At 41.1% G+C, this 25,472-nt stretch overlaps 3 protein-coding genes across 7 annotated transcripts; 1 reads left to right on the top strand and 2 right to left on the bottom strand.

Moving 5' to 3' along the window:
* Window positions 1-263: 263 nt before the first annotated feature.
* mcl1b (MCL1 apoptosis regulator, BCL2 family member b) lies at window positions 264-2,293 on the bottom strand. The gene is made up of 3 exons (XM_004078348.5): window positions 1,687-2,293; window positions 1,295-1,545; window positions 264-1,202 (listed from the first exon to the last, which is right to left on the bottom strand). The coding sequence occupies exons 1-3, from the start codon at window positions 2,123-2,125 to the stop codon at window positions 1,086-1,088; spliced, it is 807 nt and encodes a 268-aa protein (XP_004078396.3). The 5' UTR covers window positions 2,126-2,293; the 3' UTR covers window positions 264-1,085.
* Window positions 1,476-18,839, top strand: hormad1 (HORMA domain containing 1). 5 transcript variants are annotated; one of them, XM_078932699.1, is made up of 18 exons: window positions 1,641-1,690; window positions 2,672-2,836; window positions 3,687-3,799; window positions 11,219-11,280; window positions 11,997-12,141; window positions 12,219-12,282; window positions 12,872-12,908; window positions 13,022-13,042; window positions 13,313-13,339; window positions 13,436-13,503; window positions 13,775-13,926; window positions 14,794-14,951; window positions 15,026-15,094; window positions 17,103-17,163; window positions 17,394-17,446; window positions 17,657-17,740; window positions 18,188-18,241; window positions 18,515-18,839. In XM_078932699.1, the coding sequence occupies exons 4-18, from the start codon at window positions 11,248-11,250 to the stop codon at window positions 18,611-18,613; spliced, it is 1,125 nt and encodes a 374-aa protein (XP_078788825.1). In that variant the 5' UTR covers window positions 1,641-1,690; window positions 2,672-2,836; window positions 3,687-3,799; window positions 11,219-11,247; the 3' UTR covers window positions 18,614-18,839. The 5 variants fall into 5 exon arrangements, with proteins under 5 accessions (XP_078788826.1, XP_078788824.1, XP_078788825.1 ...); XM_078932700.1 differs by lacking the exons at window positions 1,641-1,690; window positions 2,672-2,836 and adding an exon at window positions 1,476-1,615; XM_078932698.1 differs by lacking the exon at window positions 2,672-2,836 and having other exon boundaries at window positions 1,553-1,690.
* ensab (endosulfine alpha b) lies at window positions 2,963-10,583 on the bottom strand. Its single transcript, XM_004078347.5, has 3 exons — window positions 10,333-10,583; window positions 8,148-8,270; window positions 2,963-5,818 (listed from the first exon to the last, which is right to left on the bottom strand). The coding sequence occupies exons 1-3, from the start codon at window positions 10,387-10,389 to the stop codon at window positions 5,648-5,650; spliced, it is 351 nt and encodes a 116-aa protein (XP_004078395.1). The 5' UTR covers window positions 10,390-10,583; the 3' UTR covers window positions 2,963-5,647.
* Window positions 18,840-25,472: the final 6,633 nt, after the last annotated feature.

Genomic DNA, 25,472 nt, shown 5'->3' with positions numbered 1-25,472 from the left:
AAACTGCATTGCTCAAACTAGGCACAACTTTGATCAAATACTAATCATTTTAAGTACTTCTTTACAAAATCATTCCTGCACTTGCTAAATGCTGCAAACAAAACCAAGTAGAAACTAAAAAGTTTGCACACGATTTCAGCTCATTTCCTTTTCCAGGTTCATTTGAGTTTTTAGGCTAAAGCTGAACATAGGGATCCATAAGAAGTTAAGTTTTAAGTCTGTTCTCAAATGCATTGAAGGATTAAAGATGCCTAATCAAACCATTTAACATGTATCAGCAACAAAAGTAAATTTATTTACACACATAAATATACAAATATTTATACATAAATATACAAATATATGATGTATGTATATATACATAAACATATACATATATATATATATACACACACACACAATTTTAAAAAAATAGTTGTATGTAAGGTGCAAATAGTTCCAAACTAATCTGAAAATCTGCTTTCTGCACCCATAATCCACTTGGTGGATAAGACAAACTGCTCTATGACATTGCCTCAGTCCTTTATGCCCCTGTGGTGTCACAAACACTGCAGAGGGGTAACTAGGGAGGTGGCTAACATACTGAGCAGCAGGAGCAGACAAGGGAAGGCCAAGTGTGGCTCATCACCTTGGAGAGGCATGAGGAGTGTTCGTCCTGAAGCCCGATGCTGTGACAGGATCAGAACACACATCTCCCCCTGAGAGAGGCTTCTTCATCATAGAGGCAAAGGCTTCAAACATGTTACATAGGAATCATTAAGCAAGACAAAATTATGCATTTATCAAATCGGAACTAAGATCTACACGTACGTTTCAGCACAAAAATAGTTTTATTTAGGTAAACAGTGCTAACAAAAGTCAATCAAGAAGTAGAGGGCGAAACTGTATGCAAGGCAATGGCTCTGCAGGTTGAGATTGAAAATGTCCATCCATGGTCAAAGCAAAAAGTCCAGAATGGGAAGGGTTTGGTATCCGTGCTGGGATCTCTGTGTTGCAGTGGTGCAAATCACCGCTCCTCTTTCATGCGACTTAAAAAAGAAGGCCATATGGAGACCATACAAGATGATGTGGAGTCCCAAATAAATTCACCTACTAAGCTGGGCCAGTAAAGCCCCAACGCCAGCAATTCCAAGGAAGGCCACCAAAGTGTTCCTGACTGTCGTTTCTGGGTCTGAAACGCGAAAGAACTCTACGAAACCATCCTGAGGGGGAGAAAAAACAAACACCATCAGTGGTTCTGAATGCAGAGGGAGTCAACGTGGTTATGCAACCGCACCATGAAGCAAACACTCACCCAGGAGTTGTTGTTGACCAGCCAGTTCCGCTGCTCACTCAGCAGGTACGTGCAGATCTCCTGACTGACCAGGTCCACGCAGTGACCTCTGCCCTTTTCCTTCAAGGACTGACACACCGCCGCCCCGAAGGCCAGCAGGCTGACGATGCGGCCCCAGTTGGTGGTCCCATCCGCAAAAAGGCTCTTCGCTACGCTGCTGACAAATGACATATCATCCCCCTGGTCGTCCAACGACAGTCTGACGATCATACCTGTGTGGAAAGAAAGTCGAAATCAAACTTAGTTTGGGGCCTAACGTCCAGAAGAAACGGCCGTTTGGAGGTTAAGCTCGTTACTTCCTCATTCTCTGCTAGCCAAACTAAAATGGCCTCGTTCCTTCCTTGTGAACTTACCGTTGTAAGTAATCTTGTGTTTCTCTAACACGTCGTTCACCACTCTTTTCGCGGTCGACATGTATTTATTATCCCGGTGCCGATACTGAGAAATTCCAACAAAGTTCCTAAAGAAATTGGTGAGGAATTCCGTGGTGTCCTCGTTTAAAGCGTCGATTCCCGAGTTGTCGCCGGAAACGCTGGCCTCGCACTCCAACTCCGGGGTGTTGGGGAGAGAGCCATCGTCGTCGACGTCGTGAAACCTCCTCGCGGAATACTCGAGGTCCTGCGGTCTTTTGAGCTGATCGGACGGGTCGGGGTTTGCCACGTGAGAGGCTAATGTGGACGGCAGAGGCACGCGCGCGGACATCTCTCCCGCTCTGCTGCCGAGGATGTGTCCCGTAAATCCACAGTTAGACGTGATGTAGCTGTTAACCATCTGTTTTTGCAAAGGAAACATCTTCTTCGTTCGACCGTTTGCGCCTAAAGAATGAGTTGGAGTTTGTCTGAATTTAAAAAAAGATGTTGACGTGAGTTTGTTTCGTGGCCGAATCACATAGTGGGCAGTCTGTAAGCGGAAGTCTTCGGAGTTGCTGCCCTTCTTTAAAGCAGGGCAGCAACTCCGCCCACACTGTCGGGTCCGCCCACACTGTCGGGTGTGGGCGGAGTTAGCAGGAGTTTAGGGAGATGGATTGTTCCACTTTTCTTTCAAACTCAAACTGTCAAGGATGTTCGTATGTAAAATGATGTAAAAATGTAGTGTCCAGTATTTAAAAATAGAAATCTAACAAATAAAAATTATAATTGTGGGATATGCTTTTGTGTCAAAGTCAGGTAATTCCCCAAAATTGTTTTTAATTGCAACAATTTGCCAATAAAATATTAAAGATTTTGAAAATATTTCAATATAAATTATTGAATAACTTAAAAGCTAAGTTATAGGTTTTATTACTTTAGAAAAAAATAAAGTCTATTACAGTCGGATTTCGTGCTATTTTCTTCACAGGTTTTTCAGCTGAGGCTGTCGAAAGAAAAACCCCTTTTTTAACAGAAAATTTCCACTCTTCGTGTAAACCAGAAGCACCTGGAAGTTTCCGCCTGTTAAACATGTGGTTTGTACGTTGCTGCCCTCTAGTGTTCAGAAATGGTCACTGCTCCTGTTCAACTTCCGGTTTGTCTGAACGCAACACTTCACCCACATTAAACTGATTTTTTACTTTTAACTTTTTGTTTTAAAGTTGAATGTTTTGAAAGAGCATATAATTCAAGAACAGATGTCAATAAAGAAAAACAAGAATATATTAATGTAAAAGTTTATTTCAAATACTGACAAAAATCCTCTCAGCTTTTTACCACACATGTGAAACAGGTAACCCCTGCATGATATTTAGTCTTAAAATCATTCTTTCACTCACGTGAACCCACTTCATTTATCTTAGAAGGAAGGCTTCTCTCATTTCCCTGCAATTACTTTGAGATGGGATGAAATGTAATACCATTAAGAAACACTTTCTTGCCAAACAAAAAAGGGGAACCCCCCACACAAGGTAAAAGCAGCACAAAATGTCATATTCTGGCACGTGTTCTTTGCAGCCGAGAGACACCTTGTGGATTAGGCGGCTTGGAGCAATTTCCTCACCAACTGCCCATTTTCAAAGCCAGTAATGCAGTAGAGCTACTTTACATTTGTTTTATAGCCTGTTTTAATTTTGTTTTTAGCAATATTTTCCTTTTTCTTCTTTCCAAATGCTGGCGGTTAAACCAAAACATATTTCTCAATGAAAGTGTTAACTTGACATTTCATACTGAAATAAGAAATATGATTGAAAAATGCATTTTGAAAATATAGCCCCAAACCAAGCAGATTGACGTAAGAGCTGCAGAACTGAGACACTATTCAAAGAGGTGACAGAATCAAGAAGATTGGTGTGGGTTTTTCTTTTCTTTTCTTTTTACAGGGTAATTTTTTTTGTATTTGTCTTTAAATCAGCAGCATTTACACTTATTTTCATATGATACAGATTCACAGAGCCTCTGCGATACACCAGGATACAGCAGAAGTAGTGTTAAACCGAGAGGAGAGAGGAACCATTGAATCGGACGTGGCTCTGACGGTGAACACATCGACAAGCAGGTCTGTGTTGAGATCTATTTACAATCGCTGGAGTAGAGAAAAGCATTCCAACACCAAAACAAAAAAAACAAAACATACTTTCACTTCCTGAAAATTTGACACATTTCAAGGTGAAACTGCAAAAATAAAGCAGGAATCCACCTTTGACGTAAGAAAGACCGTTTCTGACTCATGTGACAGATGAGCACATCTCACACGTCGCACCGGATGTCATTAAGCGTCATAAAAATGCTCCAATAAACACCTCTCTCGTCCACACGGTTTACCTTCAAACACCTGTCCGATCAAAGTTCAGTCTCTTTTTTGAGTCACATCGGAGAATTGACTCTCCAGAGCAGATTTATGACACAGGAACCCTAACAGGGAACCGAACAACTGATTTATGTCCTTTATCTTGTGGAGGCCTGAGAAAGATGGAGTCAAACACGAAGCATTACTTCCCCCACGCTCAAAATTCCTCTGGTCAGTCACACAAATGTACAGACCAATTTTCTTGAGACTCAAATGAGCAAACAGGGGTGATTGGATTCCTGCTTCTGAGGAGCATGAAATTCTGTGGATGGTCATGAAACCACCTACAGCCACACGCTTCAGCTTCCACTGTGACTTATCGGAACACGAGTCGGATGATTCCAAGGTACCAAAGGGACGTTATGGGCCTGATGCCAGCTGGGAGAAATCTGGAGGACTGAAATCCTTGACTGTCATGCAGGACTTAGCTGTACTAGTTCTCTCAGGCGGGTTACCGAGCACCAGGGCTGATGACCCATCACACGCTTACATGAGAAGACACCCCACAGAAGGCTGCTTCCATCCATGATAAATCTTTCAGACACACACATCTTGATGCAACCAACTAAACTAAGACTGAGCTCAGACACTTGGCAGGACTTCCAGTCTTTAAATAAAACACAGGGACACACTCGGCTAGCTCCAAGCCCGGGGAGGCTAACACGAGTGAGTGTGAATGGATTGTCAGGACAGCAAGAAGCAAAGTGGAGGAGGAGGAGGAGGAAGGCTCGACTGTGGACACTTTGGGACTCTTGCGCTCCTTTCTTCTACACAAATGCTCACCAAGGGAAAGGAAGTTAAAAATAAAACATTTTCTCTTTGTGTTTTGTTACAATCATGCAGCGTATTTAGAAAGAGGAGCGGCAGACACTCAAAACAAAAACAAATCCCCGTCTGGCTGAGCTGCAGCAGCTGATCAAGTTCTATTTGACTAAGGTCACTGGAGCGTGAAGTAGCATTATTAAAAATGATCTTGCATTCTTCTGCCAACAATCGAGGGTCAGCCCATCATCCCCTCTTAAACCAAACCGGTGTTCCTTACTGACTGAAAACTAGGAATCACACACCAGTCCTGTCCTGAAACGCAGACCAGAGAGACTGAAGAGAGTTGCGACCATGGTTCCCAACTCCATAAATCACATCGTTTTGGTGTCATTCAGAATGCAAAAGAGAACAATACATACTATACAGAATACAAAGTGCATTAACATACCCCACCCAACCCTGCCTGATGACACACACACCCACTATAATGCATCTTGGACCAGTGAAAACCAAGATCTGAGGAGGGGGGCAGTCGAGTGTGCAGAGGGGGCTGGGCTGTGCGTGGCAGAAAGGCAGAGAGGGCTGCGGCCTGGCGGCGACGTAAACCTCCACCCCACCCCGCTATCATACAAGCAAAATGGAGTTTTTTTATTTTTTACTTTTACAACTGTCCGATATGTTAAAGCCAGTGATGCCTGGGGATGAAGAGGGAAGCAGAAGAGGGAAGAAGGGAGGAAGGGATGTTTCCCAGGAGGCCCAGGAAGGTTGAGGGTGACCCTTGAAGGATGAAGGCTAGCCCGCTAGCTTGCTGGTCACCAAGGATGACTTCCTCTGCGGTAGATCCTGCGGCGTGGGGATGTGATCTCCGGTGACGAGGTTCTTGTCCGGTCCCGCCACAGGAAGTTGCTTGTTCTTCATCTTGGCCTTGGCCATGTTGTAGTCGCCCGAGTCGAAATATTTTTGCTGTTTCAAACACAGAACGACATTCTCAGTGTGTCAGTCGTTTGTTCACATAAAGGCACAAGCAAAAGCTTGGAATGAAACTTTTGGATGTTTCTATAATTAGAAGTAACAGAAGGTGATGAACAGAGAGCTGACAGATGTAAAACCACTAGAGGCGCACAGCCGTCACTCTCCTCTGTGCTCCTAAGTAGCACCAATTTCAAATAGACTACATCGTTCCATTATGCAATTTAAATCAACAATAACACTTGGCATCCATTCCTATCAATTGTTTTGTGTATTTGTTTTTCTGTATACTTTTCTATTTTCTTTACTATGTCACAGAAGCAAATTTCCAACTCAGGCTAATGTTAAGACTGAAGGATTTAACAATTAAAGCAACTTTATGTTAGAATATTTGGCTCCTTACTATAGAATAAAGTAGACGTTGCTAGATAATTGTATCCCATTTAAAAAGATGTGTCTAGAAACGTACAGAGAAAGAAAGGCCTGAATGCTTTGCTGTTTAAAAAAACAACAGACATGCAGAAGATACAGAACATTATACTCCATTGAGGTCATAATGAAGAAAGCGTTGCTTTGTTTCGACATGTTCAGTTTTCAGGCACTGATGAATTAACAAAAAATAAAGAGATTTGGTTAGAAACAAACAGCATATCTGTTTTATTTAACTGAGAAAGGGACTTAAATTTGTTTAATTTTTGTGTCAATCCTTTAGTATTTTAGTAAGTACAGTGTTCCCTTGCTATATTCACAGATCACTTTTCCCACTCTTCTTTTGTGGATTGTATTTGCGCAATTTTGTATGATTTTTTTCCTCAACAGAACATTGTGTTTTACTTCACGACTGGCTGTGTATCAATAGCTGCGTTTACATGGACAAAACTAATCGGAATGAACGCCTGATCGGAAGAAAAAAGCGTCACGTAAACACGCTGTTCGGAATATTCTGCCCCGATCAGACTCGTTCGGATTCGAAATTTCTTTCCAATTGAGATAGGTGGGTTAAGTCGATTGTTGATCCGATCGTTGTGCATGTAAACGGTTCATTCTGATCATGCTTCACTACTGCTCTGGTTTTACGTCATGGATAGACGGATGTTTCGCTCCAGATAAGGCTTTGGAGCGCAAACAGGACCGACCGGCTGCTCCGCGGACGCCCGGTGCAACACGCGGATGCCTCCGTGCTCCGCCCTCGCCTCTCCCTTCCCTTCGTGGCCCCCGACGTCCGGACCCTGCGCATTCCGGCTGCCGGTGGACCGAGCAAACTGTGTCTCTGAGCAGAGCAGCCGGACTTTGAGAGCTTTGTGTTTGAGGGGAAGGGAGGATGCTTTGTTACGTGTCCGCTATGTGTGGGAGGCTTCCGACAGCGATCCGTTCCGCAGCTCCAGGTGAATGAGCTGCTGAACTCAGGAGAACCGTGTTTCCTGGTAGAACCGTGTCTCCGAGCAGAGCTTGGACTGGTGGCTTTGGGGCGGTGTGTGAGCTTTTCAAGGCAGAAATGCAGCTCAGTCCTTAGAAACACCAAACAATCAACATGGATTTGTGTTTCCAGTCGTGTCCCGACTAAATAAAGGCTGATGTTATTCCCACATATTTACGTGCAACCAAGATGCAGATTGCTGCATTGCCCGCATGGATTTTATGTTCGTCCAAAGCTATTGTTAGCCTTCTCCTAACTCTTCTTCCAGCTCCGTTCCACCACAAAAAAAGCACTGACCACACGGATTAAAAATAAAATGATGAGCAAACAGGCGCTTTGTGATAACCATAACAATAATGAAAGCACCTTTAGAAGATCATCTTGTATATTACTGAGCTTGTAATCATTTCCTCTTCCGGTATTTTAGAGAGAACTGCGCATGCGTGGCCCATGTAGACGTTTGTTATAATCGGAAAAGGTTTTTCTGGGCCCATGGACACGGTTGAATTCTAATCCCATCCAAACATTTTGCACATGTAACCACGGCTATTGTCAATCAATGCTGGGCGGTTTCCTCTGTACAGAAAGCATTCAGTTTGTCAAACAATCTTGTTTTGTGATCTAAAATATCCGACTTATTTTTCTACAAAGGTTTGAACTTAAACAAGAGGCAAAAGAGTGAAAATGTTAAAGTATGTCTGAAAAAAGGGGATAATGTGTGTAGTGAGGAGTTTTACAGCCCTGTAATTATTGTAAAAAAATTAAGTTGACTACTTTTCAGATTTTATATATTGCGGTTTATTTTTACTGTAAACATTTATAGCTGGAACACCAAAATAATTGGTGAACCATCTCTTCAGGGGGTCCACAACTTAGTGGTTTGACTGAAAGCTGCAGGTTACCGACCCCTTTCTGTAGCCTCTTCATCAAGAAGTCGGAACCACCAGGTTTCTGCCCCAGACCGGGGTACTTGGCTTTCAGCTTGGCCTCTTCCACTTTCACAGGGTTTCCATTCTTCTCCTGTGAGTCCTGCAAGCACAGGAATGGACTTAAAACATCTCCAAAAAACAGACTACAGTACTCAAGGGGTTAACTGACAAGAAGACATTTCAAGCACGACAGGAACAGATGTGATGCGCTGTACACTCTCATTTATGGCCGCTCTGCAATTTGAAGAATTTAAGCAGAAACACATCTTAGAAGATAAGTTGAAGACTGAAAACATCTTTTTAAACGCATCACTTCACAGTTAGGTAATGCAATTACAAAAACAGAGCAGGACAATAAATGATTAGAGCTAGTAATGCTTCATAAAAGCACGAGTCATTAATGTTTCTGATGTAATCTGTAAAAGAATAGTTTTAAAGTACATTTATTAACTGTGAAAACAGTAACACAATCAGAACCTTTTGCGTCACAAAAACTTGACAGCGACAGGCAGCAGGTTGGACCCATAAATCTGAACATACCTTACAACAATTATAACAAATATTTTGGCGCAACATGGTTGCCTCAGGATTCTGTTTGTCACAAAGACTGACCCCGAAGAAACCTGAAGCTGACATAAGCACAACCTCGGACAACGTTTGTTGTACATTGAAGAGGCATTTTATATTAATATTTTTATACTTTTTCTGAAAAAAAAATCTGTGGGAGCAGTTGTGAAATGAACAAACAATTTTAAAGCTATATAATAAGGAGTAATCATCCCAGCTAAAGCTGCCAACTTCATAAAACTAATAAAGCCGTTGCTTTGGCTTCAGATGACTAATACTGACCAAACTGGTAAGGTGCCATTCTAAGCTGCTGTCAGGTAAACACTCAGGTCACTCATTTAGGCAACGCCCTTAAATGAGTAAATCAAGAGTTGTGACAAGAAGCTAAACATACAAACATTTACAATTAAATAAAACACAAATTAGTAATGGATTTCTGCACAGACATTTTTTAGCAATCCAAGGATACAAAGGTCTGCTGTCTTGTTGAAAGAGACCACAAGTCTGTTGTAAAGCCTGCTGGGACAGGGATAAAATGTGACTCAGGACACAGAAGCTGATGAACAGTTTCCCCTAGGAGGAGGAGGATGAACACTGATTCACTTCTATAAGCAAGTACTTTAAGAGCCGCCATATCTGGTACCAGTGGAGCCGTTGCTTCAGCCTTTATGTTTACATTTATAGTTTATGGGACTGGTCAGCATTCAACTAAATTTTATTAAAAAGACTACCTTCAGTCCTGGCAAGTCTCACCCTATTCTGTGCATTTATTTTTTTGAAATGAAAAACAGATCACATCAGATTTAAGCTGCATTTATGGTCCCTTAAATCCCGGCATTTCTCTTTAAAAAGATATTTAGACTTTATGCAGAAAAAGCGGTCAGAAAAATTACTTTTCTACGCTTTAGTGTGTGTGTAATTCTTCTAAATAGGCTCGATTGTGCATGTCCATTGCGTGAACGTTGCAAAATTTCATACATATCTTCTGAACCAAGTACAATAATAGAAAAGCCAAACTAATATGTACTAAAACAAATTGATTATGACTTGAAAACTGGATCTAGGAAAAGAACGATGAGGTCATATGATGTGTTAGTGGCAGTCCCTAGTAAATACTGCAGTTGGTCGGTGCATCGGTGACAAAAACATTGGAAATCTGGAAGCCATGAAGTGTTCCCAGCAAAACCTAGGGAAGTCAGTCTCGATTTCAAATCATACCTTGTTTAAAAGCGAGCAATATTAAATCACCAATATTTGAAAAGCTTTACCAAGCCACTTTTGGAGAACACTAATGAGAGCAATTATTAGGCCTGAGCTGCTGTGGACCGACCAGCCAATGACATGATCATAAAGCAAGGGACAAAACAAAGTGACACATGATGACGAAATAAACGCGCACACTAACAGCGATAATCAACACAAATGTATAATTTATTGCACTGCTGGTCATAGTTGCGCATGTCTTTCCAGTATTTCTCATTAACCGCTCACAAAACAGTACACATAAAGCAAACACTTCACTTGAGCTAGCCCATGTTAGCCACCTCCAGCTATGAGCTAGCATGCTAGGTTAGCAGTCTGAGAAGAATCCCCACCTGTTTTTCGTCTTCATAATCCACTTGTGTGTCCGAGTCGAGGTTTTCTGACGACATTGTCTTTATGTGATGCACAAACAGGTGTCCTGTTTGACAGACAAGTCGACGACTAAATTTAACGAGGTACCGTTAGACGTACCTGCAGCCGACCTAATCCTGCCTTTCTGAACGCAACTGCTCCCTAACAAAAATGGCGTAACCGATTGTGACATCACCGCACGAGAGGCGGGCGCTTCCTGCGACCCACAAATACAGTAACCAATCAAAACGTTGGATTTGTTTGACATCGAACCAATAGAATGAAGCCGATTGCAGAGGGCTTTAAGATTGACATGCTGTCGTCCAATTAAAAAAGGGTGTCTACACTGCATTGCGTCAACACAAATGACCTAAACAACACAGAAACAGGTTAAAAGTTTATTTTAGTCGCTCAAAAACATATTTTTAACATATTATTTTTTGCATTTTAGAGATCTGGCAGAAATTTATGTTAATTTTGGTATTATGTTTTCTTAAAAACGCAAGACTAATTTCCCGCTCTGTGATTGGCTTAAACTGGCCGTTGTTTTTCAATCAACCAACAGCAAAGGGAAGAGGAGCGATTCAATAACGGTATCTATGTGTTTAATTCAATATAAATATTTGAAAACGCATTTAAATATGACTATAATATATTTTAGTGTGAAAACTATATTCTAGTATTTTTATTTAGTGCCGTATGTTAAACAGATGCTAAAGCATTTTTGCTAATGGGAGTTAGCTTAAGTCGTAACAGCTTTGCAATAGAAATATAATGTTGGATTTTTTTCTGAATCATAATGGCTTTGCAAGAAAAAAAAGTCTTAATATAAGTCTTCCTTACACAAGTAATCTGTTTTGTTTTCAGACTTTGATTTTCTACAGCAAAATCAATCAATGGCTTTTGCTCAACGAGTAAAGTCATCACAGGTAAACTGAACACGTGTTTTTTAGCATTAGCGCCATTAGCATATAACAAATAAAACCATACACATATGTTCTTCCTTTGTTTGTATTTAGTTATTTATTTTTCCACATAATTGTTTGTTTACTATTAATAACAGCTTAATTAAATGCACAGTTGAGGAAAACGTGGCTTGTAGGAGTTAAAGCTGTAAAAAATGTATACAAAATATAATATAATGTATCACATTTACATATTAATCAAACTTTTCCTAATTTTTCTTTACGGAAAAATTACAAATGTTAGTTTATTTTGCTGAAGCCATGTCCGATTGTAAATTTCATAAGAAAAAAAAATATAAAAAATTTAAAAAATCTATCTATCTATCTATCTATCTATCTATCTATCTATCTATCTATCTATCTATCTATCTATCTATCTATCTATCTATAGATTTATATATATATATCTATAGATCTATATATATATATATATATACACACACACACACAAACACATCAATAATGGATATTTTGATATAGAATGAGATAGAATGTATAATAGTTTCTTACTATTGTATGATTGTGATATAAATCATAAATAAAAAATGAGAAAGTAAAATAAATGTAAAACCTTTACCTATATAGTTTTTGGGCAAATAGTAGAGGTAAAAAAATAAATAAAAGCTTACACAGGGGAAAAAAATGACACTCTGTTGTAATCATTTTGCTAACTCTTACAGGTGACTCAGTTGTTGCCAAATGAGGTGGTCACCGAACAACAGTCAATTGTTGTCGTGAAGAAGCTTTTGGCCATTGCAGTTTCTGCCATTACATACCTCAGAGGGATATTCCCAGGAAAAGCCTATGGGACCAAATATGTGGAAGGTTTGAGTCCATATAACTTTTTCCTTTAGTAGAGTTGCTTCTTTTCTGAAAAATTATTTTGTCCTTGTTTTGTACAGATCAGCAGGTGATGATCCTTACAGGGGGGCGGAGCTGTCCCGGTGCTGATCAAATAATTGATTGGTAATCTACAATAACTCTCTGCTAGTCAAAGCTGCATGCCTGCTTTGAGAGAAATTAAGAGTAAAGTGGATTTAGCCTGTGGATTTTTGCTGAATATTGTAGGGTTTTTTGTGTTTTTAAGGAGGTGGTTTTTATATAGTTTGATTGATTATTTACAACACAATAGACGCATTATAATATTCATTTATGAAAGGTGGTGGAAGCCTTTAGTAATTACATCACACATTTTGTGTTTCAACAAATCAATATTAATTTTAAATGGAGAACGGAGTTGAGATTATAAACAAAGTTCAATTCAGATTAAACCCCTCACACTGTAAACTCTTCCAGCTGCTATTGCTAGTTTAAAAAAGGAAGCACCACTGCACTTTTATACTAAAAAGTATCTCTTATTAAGGATTGTAGCTAGCGCTGGCTACTCAGCACAACTGGGCTAAAAAGTCAACATGTGTGTCTTCATATATGAACTAAAACTAGACGAGAAAAGGTTTTTTTTTTTTAGATCTTTTTATGTTTGTGTGTGAAGGAAAAACAGACATTTTGGCATGTATGCCATCACAAAGATGATAATATTGATTTGTGTTTTCAGGATGCAAGGCTGCTTTGATGCCATCCAGAAGAAATTTGTAAGTCAAGCTCTGTTTTCCATTGTTAAGATTATGAGTTATGTTGAGATTTTATGCTTTGAAATCGATCAATGCATTTGTAACAGTAAATAAGTAAATCTCTTTTTTTTTAGCTGCGGACAGTCATCATGTCTGTAAGTATTACATCACATATGCACATATGCACATAGTGATAAAGTACCTATATTTCCAGTTGCGTGTGTGGGCCTGAATTGAGATAAAGTCATCAGACTAAGAAGTCTGCATGGAAAAATAATGGCAGCATATAAAAAAGGCCTGCAGCCCCCCTTCACTTCATGACACTTTTAAAACAGGGTTTTATGGCATTTTGTCGTCTTTTATAAAATCCTAATAAATCCAGAGATATTTGCAGCGCTGATGTTTTCCATTTTCTTTTTTATTAGATTTACAATGACCCAGAGAACCCCCAGGTAATCTTTAGAGTGCCTCCATGCCAGAGGGAAGATCTGTTGTTGGGAGTTTGCTAGTTTGTGTACCTTGTCTGCCATATTTCTCCTCTTTTTCAGAAAGTGACTGAGTATTACCAGTTTAGGATCCAGTACACTTCAAACGGAGCTCATATGGATTTTGAAAGGTACAGTAATGTAAAGGAAAGCCACCTGAATTCACTCCACTGCTGTTTAATGATTGTCCACTTTGACGCCATTTGTAACAAGTTAAAAATTAATCTAAATTTCTTTTAATGTGTTTCATGTTACCTAAAATCTGGGAAAATCGAGCATTCCCCCATCAATACAGAATGAACACACCTCTGCAATAACTTTGTTTTACTACAGCAGTCAACTGCACAGCCGGAAGAAGAAAAATGTGTGAAGTTTGATCATTTTGATCTATTTTTTAATCAGCAACAGCAACCAGAAGTTGTCAACGACAACGTATGGAAACACTAAGAAAGCCAGCATCCTGCTGGTGAGGAAGCTCTACACCCTGATGCAGAACCTGGGCCCTCTGCCTGAAAACGTTTGCCTCAACATGAAGCTGACCTACTATGATGACGGTAAATCACACAGAAGTATGAGGATTCCTGAAAGCCACTTGGGTGTTGCTTTCCAAGGTTTTAAGACAGACTTTTATTTTGCTGGTGTTCTTATTCTTCCGGTATTCTTTTGTCTTTATCATGTCAAAGGAGGCAAAAACAAGAGGAAAACACCGGGACTAGCGTATCAAACTTCAATTTGTACCATTAATCCTTCTAACACTACAGCAGGGTGTCTGAAAAAATGTAATTCATTTGAAATTCTGCTCAGTTTTTTCCCCAAACTTCCATCTTCTAGATAGAAGAGTCGAAAGTTGTAAAATGTTTTAAAGCGTTCCAAAAAGGACATATTTTTTTGGTGGACCCCAAGCTCCCTGCTCCGCTCCATTCTGATACATCCACTTGTAGATGACTAGATCAATGCACATCTGGGTTTTCCTCATCCGAGCCGGCATCTGGATCAAAACTGTACGCTCCAAAATCGCTCACCATTTCTGCCCTCCTTTCCAATCATCTCTCTGTTTACAATCTCTCCAGCTAACTTAAAGCCCTTCAAACCACTTACTGGGCACACTTACTCCCAGCAACAGTCCTGTTCACAACTCAGAGGGAAATTTCTGATGAATTTCTGCCGCTTTGCAGGAACTATGCCCTAGAAAACAACACAGGTTTTTTGCATAATCACAATAGACCACTGAGAACGCTCTTACAATAGATCAAAAGATGAGTTTCAAGCAGACGCACTCCTGTCCTCCTGGTATTCCTTTTTGTGCTTCAGCTTTAAATGGACGTAGAATCTAAACTCAGCATTTTAATCTTTGTTTTCAGTTTTAGTTTGTTTCCAGACTGTTTGTCTGTTGTGTAAAAGTGTGCGTGTTGTTTTTCCAGTCACCCCTCAGGACTACCAGCCGCCCGGCTTCAGGGAGGCTGAAGGCGACGTTCTGGAATTTGAAAAGGAACCGGTCAAGCTGACCATGGGTGAGGTGACCACCCCCTTCCACTGCGTGAAGTTTGACATGGCCACAGAAAAGCACAGACTAGAGCAGGTACGCCTTTTGCATAGGAACTCACAGTGTGCAGAGTTGGTGCTGCATCAGCATGATAACATAAGCTTCTCCAGGTGGAGGAGAGCATCTCTGTGGAGGACAAGTGGGTCATGAAGATCGAGGAGGGCGGAGTCCTGACAGAGGTCAGCACGCTCTTTAGACATCAAACCTTTTTCCATATGAATATTTAAAACATTTGGTTGTTAGATAGAAAGATATATACTTTATTGGTCCTGAGGAAAATTGCACGGCTGTCATTTACTCATCACACAGGAATCACACTCATAAAATAATAAAGCATTAGGGCAAAAAAGCATTGTGCAGCACATAAAATGAAATAACAAAAAGAAACACACAAAAAACAACATGAATCATTAAAAAGTATTTAAAAATGAATAAGAGATACATCATAGAAAACCAGATTTAAAAAACAGTTCAATGTTTTGTGCAATGTTCAGCTCAACTGACTCACTAACAGAAAACATTTACATCAGATGCGTGTTTGGCAGGACACTAGTGGGTGGCGGTTGAGCAGGTCGGCGGTTTGATCCCCGCTCCCCCTAGTCAACTGTCATTGTGTCCTTAGGCAAGACACTTCACCCTCCCTGCCTCCAGTGTGGCTTCAATGCGTATGAAAGTCCTGGTGATGGTCAGAGCCACGCCTTTGGCTACATCAGTAGCGTAGCATCACCAACTGTGACTGAAGAGCGTATATTCTTCTGGATATTCCCATATTCTTCCTGGTGGTCTGGTTAATGCCTTGCATGGAAGGTCTGCCCCCATCGCTGTATGAACGTGTGTGAAAATGTGCTTTGGTCCTTGAATGAGGTCGGATACAACAACCTGATATGAGACCACAATGTTTACCGCTTCACCTTGTCGACTCTTGTTTGTACCGTCGTTTTCTGTTTCCCAACTCTCCACTCCTCTTCTGACGTGTTTGAATTTGAAAGAACTCTTTGTCAGTCAGCATTTGACTGTATTCTCTAGAATAGAAACCTGTGATGGGAAAGCTTGTAAAAAGAGAAGTGATTACACAAGAGTTGTCAGTCTCGTCGTACTAGTTAACTTCAACCGTTTGTTCAGTTAATCTCTGTGACCAAATGTTTCCCAGGGATTGTTTTTCCAAGTCTTTCACCATGATTCAAATCACTCTGCTTGCTTTTATTGCTCTGAGCTGATCTAATCCCTGTTATTGAAGTCCTAAAATGTAAGCAGCACACATAAAAATATGGGTATACTGAAGACAGACACACGACAGAGAGGGAAAATGAGGCCTTTTTCTTCAGAAACAGGTGGAGAGTAATGCTCCAAATAAACAGTATTATTATCCAAAGTAAACCTGGCTTTTTCAGAAGTTTTATTTTCTGAAATGTGCTGTGTAAAAGTATTTGCACCACCAAAACTATATTTTCACTACATAAAAAAAAGCATAAACATGTCAATAAATGAACGCCAGGGGGATATTCCAGAAAGCATGTTTTTAGCTACCTTGACTTTAACCCTGAACTCTGGCTGAAATCCACCTGAACTTGCTTACTCTGGGTATTTCGGTTCCAAAAGACCGGATATGAGTTGGCGTAATTACGCTCGACTTGCTAAACCTGGGTTAATGCACGTGCACGGCAAGTACATAAAGCTGACTGAACTCAAAAATAATTATTTATTTTAACTGACGCAAATAATTAAGTTATATCAAAGTAAAAAATGTATCTTTCCAACATCCAAACGTGGTCTTATCACCCTCTCATGGTGGAAAAAATATTATCTGAGCTTCTTCATCCACTAAATCATCTTCAAATGGACACACCATGCTGCTTCACCTCTCTGTAAACAAACTAACCTTCAACTAAACCTGCTCCAGACCAGGTTATGTTCAGAGGATGAGTTGCCATGGCAACTTGACATACCCTGAAACACACCTCTGTTTTTGGAACCGAAAGCTGAGGTTATCCACTTCCTTAGCCTGAAATTTACCGTGGTAACTAGCATAACCTGCTTTCTGGAATACCCCCTTGGTGCAAAAGAACAGTTCAAAGCAGACTGGAGGCTCACATATCATCTCTGGATTTTTTGTTGTTGGGATCAGGTTTGACATTTTCACTGTAATGTTCAAATATCTATATTTATATATATTTCTTACCTTTTTAGAGTTATGTGTCCAAAGAAGATGAGGAGCCTGACAACAAGAACACAGAGATGGACATCGATGGTAAATAAGGATTGTCTGTGGACCAGTTTGTCTTTTTTCACCATAAAATAACTGTAAATGCCTAAAAAAATATTCCTAAATGTTAGTGGATCAATGCAGACATTTAGATTTATTGTGCAATAAAATAAAGGCCACATTTTAACTTTTAGATTGACATACAGTGAAGGAATTTTGAATTTCATTGAAGAAGTTAATTGATGGATGTAATTGTGTTTTTATGGGAACTGAAGAGAATCAGATGATTTGTCCAGAGAAGATTGAAGCCAATGAAGAAGCCACAGAGGTATGAACACAGAGAACAACTGCTTCAACATAAGGTGCACGTGTTACCAATCAAATACCAGTAATTCAAATCTGCTGCAGCAGCAAGTCGGTAAAAAAGCTCTCATCTTGTTGCAAGCAACTAGATCTTGAGGCCTTTTCATCCCTGTTCAGTGGCAGCAGAGCATAAAAAGAATCTTAACAAATGTTATAAACCATCTCTGTTTGTCAGATGGACACTTCAGTGAAGAAAAGCTCTGATCTGGAGGCGAACCTGAAGTGGACTAGGAGTGGACGTGTGATCAAAACCACATCGGTCTGTTAATATCAACCCACTACTGACTTTTCCCTTTACAGCCAATAAGAAATGAATCCAGGAATACTTTATATTTATAACTGATAATGTTTGATCCAAAAGTTTCCTGGATCAAAAAAGACAGACCGACGGACCTGATTTTAACACAATCAGCCACAGAATTAAAGCCAGGTTTTGTTCCTTTGCACTGAGGATTCTGAGCTCTCAGGATGTTCTGATACTGACATCCTGCTTCTGGACTGTGAAGGATCAGCTTTCTTTCTTTCTTTTTATTTCTTGCATTGAGGTGTTCAAGGGTTTTCTTTGTCCTAGCAAACACTGTTATTTCTGTCAGTTCTTATCACGATGAGGTTGATTAGTGCCCATAAAAATATAGCTTTTTATAGGGAATGTTTTGATGAATTTATTGTTGGGCCTCCTAAAGACATATTTTATCGTTTGGGGCAGGAAGCGAAGTTGACTGTGGACACCAAGCAGGCGAAAGCAGTAAAGGACAAAACGGTGAGAAGCTGATGAGTTATTTGTTGGTTTAAATGTGTCACATAACCTTTAAGCGAGTTTGGTCAAGATTTATGACGGAAAAGCAGAGCCTGGAAGTAAAAACAAAGCGTCCTCCTCAGATCCAGGCTGAGTCCTAAAAGTGGAAAAACGCGTGGGAACGCCGCAGATGAGTCACCTCTGATCATCTGCTTTCTTGCGCTGGGATGGTGCGTGCTAGCAGACACATGAAAGGCTGTATTTCACTGAGCAGGATCGTTTCTCTGCCGCTTTCAGGTTTCTCAGTACAAAATCCTCAGCAGCCAGGAGTCTGCAGACGACTCTGCGCTCAAGAACAAGAAGCGCAAATTCAGCGAGCCCAAAGATCGCTTCTGACCTGACTGCCAGCCCGCGCCGGTGTCCACCTGTTCACATGGTTTTGTGTTGGAAACGACTTTGTTTTGGTGGTTGACAAATGTAGCTGTTTCATTTGCATGATTTTGGAGTTTTTAAACACCTGTATTGCTGGAAAAGGATTTTATAAATAATCAGATGTTTGATTTTTAACAGTTAGGTTTGTTTTGAGTTTCTGCACATTTCAATAAAGTGCAACGAACAGTTGGATCTGTGTTGTGAGTCAGAAGACACGAACCTCTCCAAATCTCAAATCAGGTTTCTGCACAGACAGCATTATTTTAGGTTGGCATGGAATGGAGAGAATTTTATGGCCTGTAGGTGCCGCCTGCTTTCGCCGCCCCCCATTGACCCGCCCTCGCTGGCTGACACCCCCCATCTTCCCCCTCTGCCCCTGCCACACTGGCCATGTGACTAAATTGAAATTTAAAAATAGTAGATTTTCTGCTGGTTTTGTCTCCAACCTTTTTTTTTTCTTTTCGGTCGCCTGGGGGTGACAGACACATCCATGTGATTTTTAGGTTTCCTTAGCAACAGAGGTTTTTGGTAACCATGTTTCTAATATGTTCACATTGTATGTCATGCTGAGTCGCTGAGCCGTTGTATTACATTTTCACAATATTTCCTGTCAAAAATGTGTTAGCAACAGGGGAGCCGCAGCTTTGTGAGCTCGCCATGGTCACGCCGTTCAAAATCTACAACTCCTAATTCCGAATTTTGTTTTCCCCAAGTTGTTTCCCAATGAGGCTTGATGAGTTAGGAGGTAAGGGATCAAAATTCCTAGCAGTTTAAATTTGTAGCTGTTACTAAAGGTGTCTTTTTTTTAAATTCTAAATGGGGGCCTCTTCCTGAGGTCAAAAGGGAAACAAAACCTTAATCGTTGAAGACGTAAGAAGACGATATGTGGGTTCAATATTTGAGAGAGAAAAAAAACTCAAAATGTTTTCTTCATATTGTGGGACAAAGTGGAAATTGCCCAAATATCCACTTTGCGACATAATGGTCTCCAAACCGTATCACATTATAATTTCAGAACTTCCTTTGGATATTCCTGACATGTTTGTTTTGATTTCGTTAGTGGATTCTGAAAAATATTGGAGATTTTGGCTGCATTCTTTTTTTTTTTTGACAGAAGTGTTGTCATTGTTCTTTGGGGGAGGGGTCGTTCACTATGTGAATTTTCTTTCCCTCACCGGGTACTAGGTGTGTGCAGATTTTGGTGAGTTTTTGAGCCTATAGTGAGGAAAAAGTTTGGCTCAAAGGCGCAGTAAGAACAAACATTTGCAAAAACAATCCCCTCCAGGACTGATAGAATAACGTGAATTCTTCTCAGACCCACCTGACCCATCTTGATTTGCATGCAAGGTGCCGTAAATGAAGCTGTTAAGTGAAAGTGGATTATATCTGTACACAGTGACCTTTGAGCCCAGATAAGGGGCCCGTCAGCAGCCTCCCGCCCGGCAAGCTGTGTGCTTTTAATCTGCCATTGTTTTTCTCTGAGAGAGGGACATTTGCTGATAGACTGCCTTAACCCGCCGCGGATCAATACGGCAGGAAGCCTTTGTGATGCATATCCAAGCAGCCCTCGCCACACATGTCTGCCGCCGGCCGGAAGGGGGGCAGAGAAAGACAGACTCCATCAAATCGCTTGTGCTGCTCATCACATTTATTCCAGCGTGTGCGAATGTTTTATGAGGGTTCCTGAAAAACAGGAAGGCATAAAGCAGAGAGATCTCAGTGTTGTATGATAGAGGCCCCACTCTCACTGGTGCTTCGGTGCTCTTTATGAGCTGTGAAATGAATCAGGGTTACCTAACCTCAAACTCTGACTCCAATGGCATTTTGCAAGAGTTTCTATTAATTTAACAGCGAAGGCTTCTCTGAGTTTTTGATAAATGTTGGTGTGCAGCGGCGGTAAAGGCTCCTTTGCAGGTGCGGTCCAGTTTTCTTGATAACCAATATCTTGGTTGTGGACATTACGGCACTACATCACAGAAATAGACTTAGAAATTATTCCCAAATGACAAACTATCTACAAGCGCTTTGAAAAACGTGCAATAAAATACACTTATTGAGAGTCTAGTGTTCAGGCGGGGTTAAAGCACCAAAGATGGAGAACTTTTAATCCTCCTAACAGGGAGCTTTCTTTTCACGGTTGCGCCAAATTTTACAATTCTCAGAGAAAACAAATCTAAATTGCCATTTTGCTTTGCCTCCTTGTACTCAATCCCTCACTCAGAGCCCGGGACCCTCCATCATTTCTGTACACTCACATCGTCCAGAAATGAATTCTGAAATTTAATTCAGGGACACACGTCCAGAAGCCAGTGCTAACAGATCAATCAGCTGCTCAAACAGCAGCCGGGGTGCTTCGAATGCCTCTGCAGACCAATCACCAATCTAAGTTCGGCTCGTCCGAGTCAGTGGGGCCGAGGCGGCCCCGCCTTTGGGAGGCGAGATGCACCGACAGGCAGACAGACCGACAGACAGCAGCCCATCCCATGGCTCCATAAAGATTAAAGCAAGCTTCTATGAGAATATAGTTGCTCTGTGGTGATTGTGCCTGCAGGGCCTGTGGCCCCCAGAGGGTGGAGGGGGATGCAGGGGTCTATAGCAGAAGAAGGAGGAGGGAGGATCGGAGTGGACATCCAGCCCGGAGACCGTGACCCCTGTGACCTTGCCAGAAGGGCAGCAAATGTTTCCGAGCTGATTAGCGCAACCCCAGAAGAGCACCCTGCTCACCGTTAAGCCTTTGGAACCAGGGAGTGGGCAGATGCGTTGGAGGAAATCCACAGAATTTGTCACTCAGAGCCTTTCAAGGAAAAAAGAAGTTAAATTCTCAGAAATAAAAAGGACGGAATTCAGTCGTGGAAGAAAGATTCTAGAAATATTTCACACTTCAGGTGTTCTCAACTGTTCTAACTGCTTGACTTGTTTGGACTTTATTCCAATGTAAAGATTTTTATTCAAACTTTTTTTCAAAAGACACTTAAGAAATCTGAATAAGAGCAGGAACATCTCTTAAACCAACAACTGGTAGACAAATGGAATTTTATCAGGAGACATGACAGATTAACGGGTTTTTATTTCAAAGTATTGGTTATTTTGCCACCAAATGAAACATAGGAATCATTTTTATTTTGTTTTTGAAAACCAGAACAAATGTGAGCTTTTTTGGTGAAGTCACACAGATTTACTCCAAGCTTTATTATCAAAAAAGTATCAATATTAATTTACAAAAATGTAGCTCTATAAAACATTAAATTGCAATAATTCAAAAGAAGCTGAAATTGTGTGTAAAATATGTTTTCCCTGACAAAGAATTTTTATTTGTAGAAAATAACAATAAAAGAACCATATTAACAAAAATGTAAAATTTGGATGTAAACCTTAAAACAAAGAGGAAACATTAAAGCAAAGTTGCATAAAAAAACAAGTTTTGTTCATGAATCAAATTTATTTCAGATGAAAATACTTTTTAATAATTAAATGAGAATTCCTAATGTTGCAATGGTCTGCATCAGTCAATAAATGTAAAAGTCAATCGGGTTAATGATTAAAATGCTGCTGGAACGTTATGCTTAGTGAAAAAAAAAAAAAAGATTTTAAAAGTCCTTTTTGAACCACTGCTGCAGAAACAGGATGGAAGTGCCCCGAACAACCATAAGGGGGCGACAAACAGCCACAAATTGGTCTGTCGGATGAGGCGCCACAGATGGCTCCTCGCTCCAAAAAGCATCCTCTGCCTCATGCATGCCTTAATGAGCTCACACAGTTGGCCTCACACTGTACCAATTTAAAAAAGCACGCTCTCCTTGTGAACTGCCAACGCTCGCCTATTCAGCCTGTCTTTCCAGAGACACTGCAGCCGAGTCAACAGTATTGATCCGAGTACAGAATGATAAAAGGAGGGCAGGCTGAGAGCAGGTGGTAGTGGGGCCAGCAGATTCGGGGATTTGGCCGCTCTCCGCGCATGTATGGACAGTGCTACTGTGCGGCGCGGGGACCGCTGCACCTACTCTAACAGATGCTCGCAGCAAAGGGATGTGTCCCCATTGTGATCCGAGCGGACAGCTGAATTGTTTACCACCAAAGGCCTCTTTTCTTCAGCGGCAGGTCGGTGCACAATGGGACCCCCACCTCACTGACACACTGAGGATTTCTGCAGGGGGAGGGGTGGGGGTGAGTGCCGGACCCAGTAATAGAGAGTTTGTAGGGTGAGCCTCTGTGTGTAGCCCCTGTTTTTCTTTTTCTCTGCTAAGATGGACCTCTCTGCGCCCCCTAAAAAAAAGCCCCTAAAAGTACCTCAGGGCAGGGGTTTAAATGTCACGCTTGGCCATCAGAGCGCCCAGCCCCCGGCTCGTGTCTCATGGGGGAGGCACGCCAAGACACAAGATGAGGGACAGAGGAAAGCTGAGGGGAGGGAGACACTTGCTTTTGCCCCATTGTCCATCGCGATAGGCATGAGCTGCTAACTGACTCCAAATCAAGTGTATCCTCTCACCACGCGTCCCGGACTTGTCGTGCGCCTGCTCAAACACAAAGGCCCCTCTGTGTTTTCAGTTTTTTTCTGCAAGCATCCATAGGTGAATGGCTGCTTCGGTCATGCTATGTTTGACAAATCAGCTTAAAGAAAGCCGCGGTCCAACTTCAGCTGGCGACCGGGCGCAAAGATAAACACAGTTTGTCATCCTGAGATGCTGCACTCCGGTGAGTCCTTATGTGACAAAATCAATGGGTCCTTTTGCACCCAGTCACATAAGGGGAAAATTCCAAATGTGGGAATGAACAGACAGCAGGCGGATGAGGTGTGAGGTGACAGACTGCCCAGCTGAAATACAAGTACAGGGAGAAATTTACGAGCTGCCGTCCAACTTTATCCCAACCCAAGGTCCTGCCTCATGCTTTAGCCACCCCCATGACTGAGTGTTTTATCTTTCTATTTGTTCTAAATAGTGGCACACTTGACCTTGAAGGAAGATGTGTGTGTGCTCGCAGTTTGGCGGGGAATCATCCCTCCTGTCAGGGACAGCGGAGTGACCTTGAACCGCGGCGGCGCAGGCGCAGCTGAGTGCGCAAACTCATTTAACTCCCGGCTTTGTTATCGACATGCTGTAATTGTTAACATTATGGATGATGAACACCTACCGACTGCCTTATTCCTGCGATATGTCGCAGTGCCGTGCGCACTCGGGTCAGCTGCTCAGGCCGCCGTGGCAGCGCTGACAGTCAAGCCGCATCACTTAACTTGTTTTCAGTCCAGTCATGGCGACAGCTCATCCAAAGCCGGCAAAGCACACACAGGGGTGCTTAAGAGCATACATCACTTCAGTCTGCTTTTACACCTTTTTTTATCCTTTTTCAGCACACACTCCTCTTTGTGCGCTCAGCAGCACTTAACCTCTAGCATCAGCTGCTCAGGCATCTGATTGGTTTTCTGTGTATTGATTGGTCCTAACGGACGGGTTTACTGTAGTGTCTGAAAAACAGAATTCACACCATAGGAAATTAGGATGAACAGAACTATTGGGTTTTTTTGTTTCTTTTGGTTTTCAGCTGAGGTCACAAGTGCTTAAATACTTTTATTCCCCAATATAAATGTTTTTTTGTTTTTGTTTTTTGCACTGCCCTACAAGAACCAGAGACACTTTGCTTCACATCATCTCAGTGTATCATTGAGAGGCTGCCTGCCAATCGCTTGGCTGGAAGTTCAAATCCCAAGTTTGGCAAACATTGCATCCTTGGCAGAGACTCCAAACCCAACTCTGGATTTATCTGAAAAAACAAAACAAAAAACACTTAATCACTTTGCATAAATACTTTCAGCTGAATAAAAATAACATTTTTTATGTTTTACTGGATCAAATCCCATCTGAGCTGCTTCTTTGCAAATTCCCTGAAGCAACTGTAATATGGAAAAATGTAAAACTGCACATAGAATATGAATCCAAATGCAAAACAGAGATGTTTAGGGAAAAGAAAAGCAACATCGTATCTCACCAGAAAACGTTATGGAAAATCTGCAATAAGATTAACAGCCCTCTGAAGATTATTCAAAGTGGTACAGGGCTCAGTCCAAGAGGAACCACAGGTTCAGAAAATACTGTATGGTGGATGTGCCAAACGTCTGAATCTGTCACATCTTCAGGTTTAAAAACCTAAAGACGTCAGGTTTATCAGACGAAAAAAAAAACAGAAGAATATTCAGACTTGTTCACTCACGCTTTAACATGTCTGAGTCATAGAGGAAGAAAATGTATCTTTAAGTCTTTAAGAAGTGATACGTTGTTTTGGGGTAAACGTGAAAACAAAAGAAACTTCCTTTCGATTGAACACCAAAGAATCAACATGAAGTAGAAATAAAATGATTGTGATGAATTCTTTAAAAATGATCTATCCACAACAACAATTATCCTCTATTGCAGCATTAGAGGGACAAATACAATATTGAAAAAAATTCAATTCAATTCAATTCAATTTTATTTGTATAGCCCAAAATCACAACAACAGTCGTCTCGATGGGCTTCGAAGTAAAACATGAAATCAAAAGGATCACGAATACAAAGAGTTCAATAGGAAAATACTAAAATGAACTAACAAACTGACTAAGCTATACTGGCATCCCTGCCCTTAGACCCCCCTTCGCGGTAAGGAAAAACTCCCAAAAAAAACGGATTCCGGAAAAAACGAAGAAACCTCAGGGGTGCCCACATGAAGGAGGGATCCTCCCCCAGGACGGACAGGCGATTTACCAGAAATCTTAGAGAAGAATTAACTTATCTAAATCTACAACTACATATATAAAAGTCCAGCAGACGAGCTTCATCCAGCCGTGGTTGTG

Source organism: Oryzias latipes, chromosome 16 (assembly GCF_053564925.1).
Source record: "Oryzias latipes strain Hd-rR chromosome 16, Olatipes_Hd-rR_3.1".
NCBI lineage: Eukaryota > Metazoa > Chordata > Actinopteri > Beloniformes > Adrianichthyidae > Oryzias > Oryzias latipes.
Note: the sequence above shows the minus strand (reverse complement) of the source record. Positions and strands in the feature narration are given on the sequence as shown.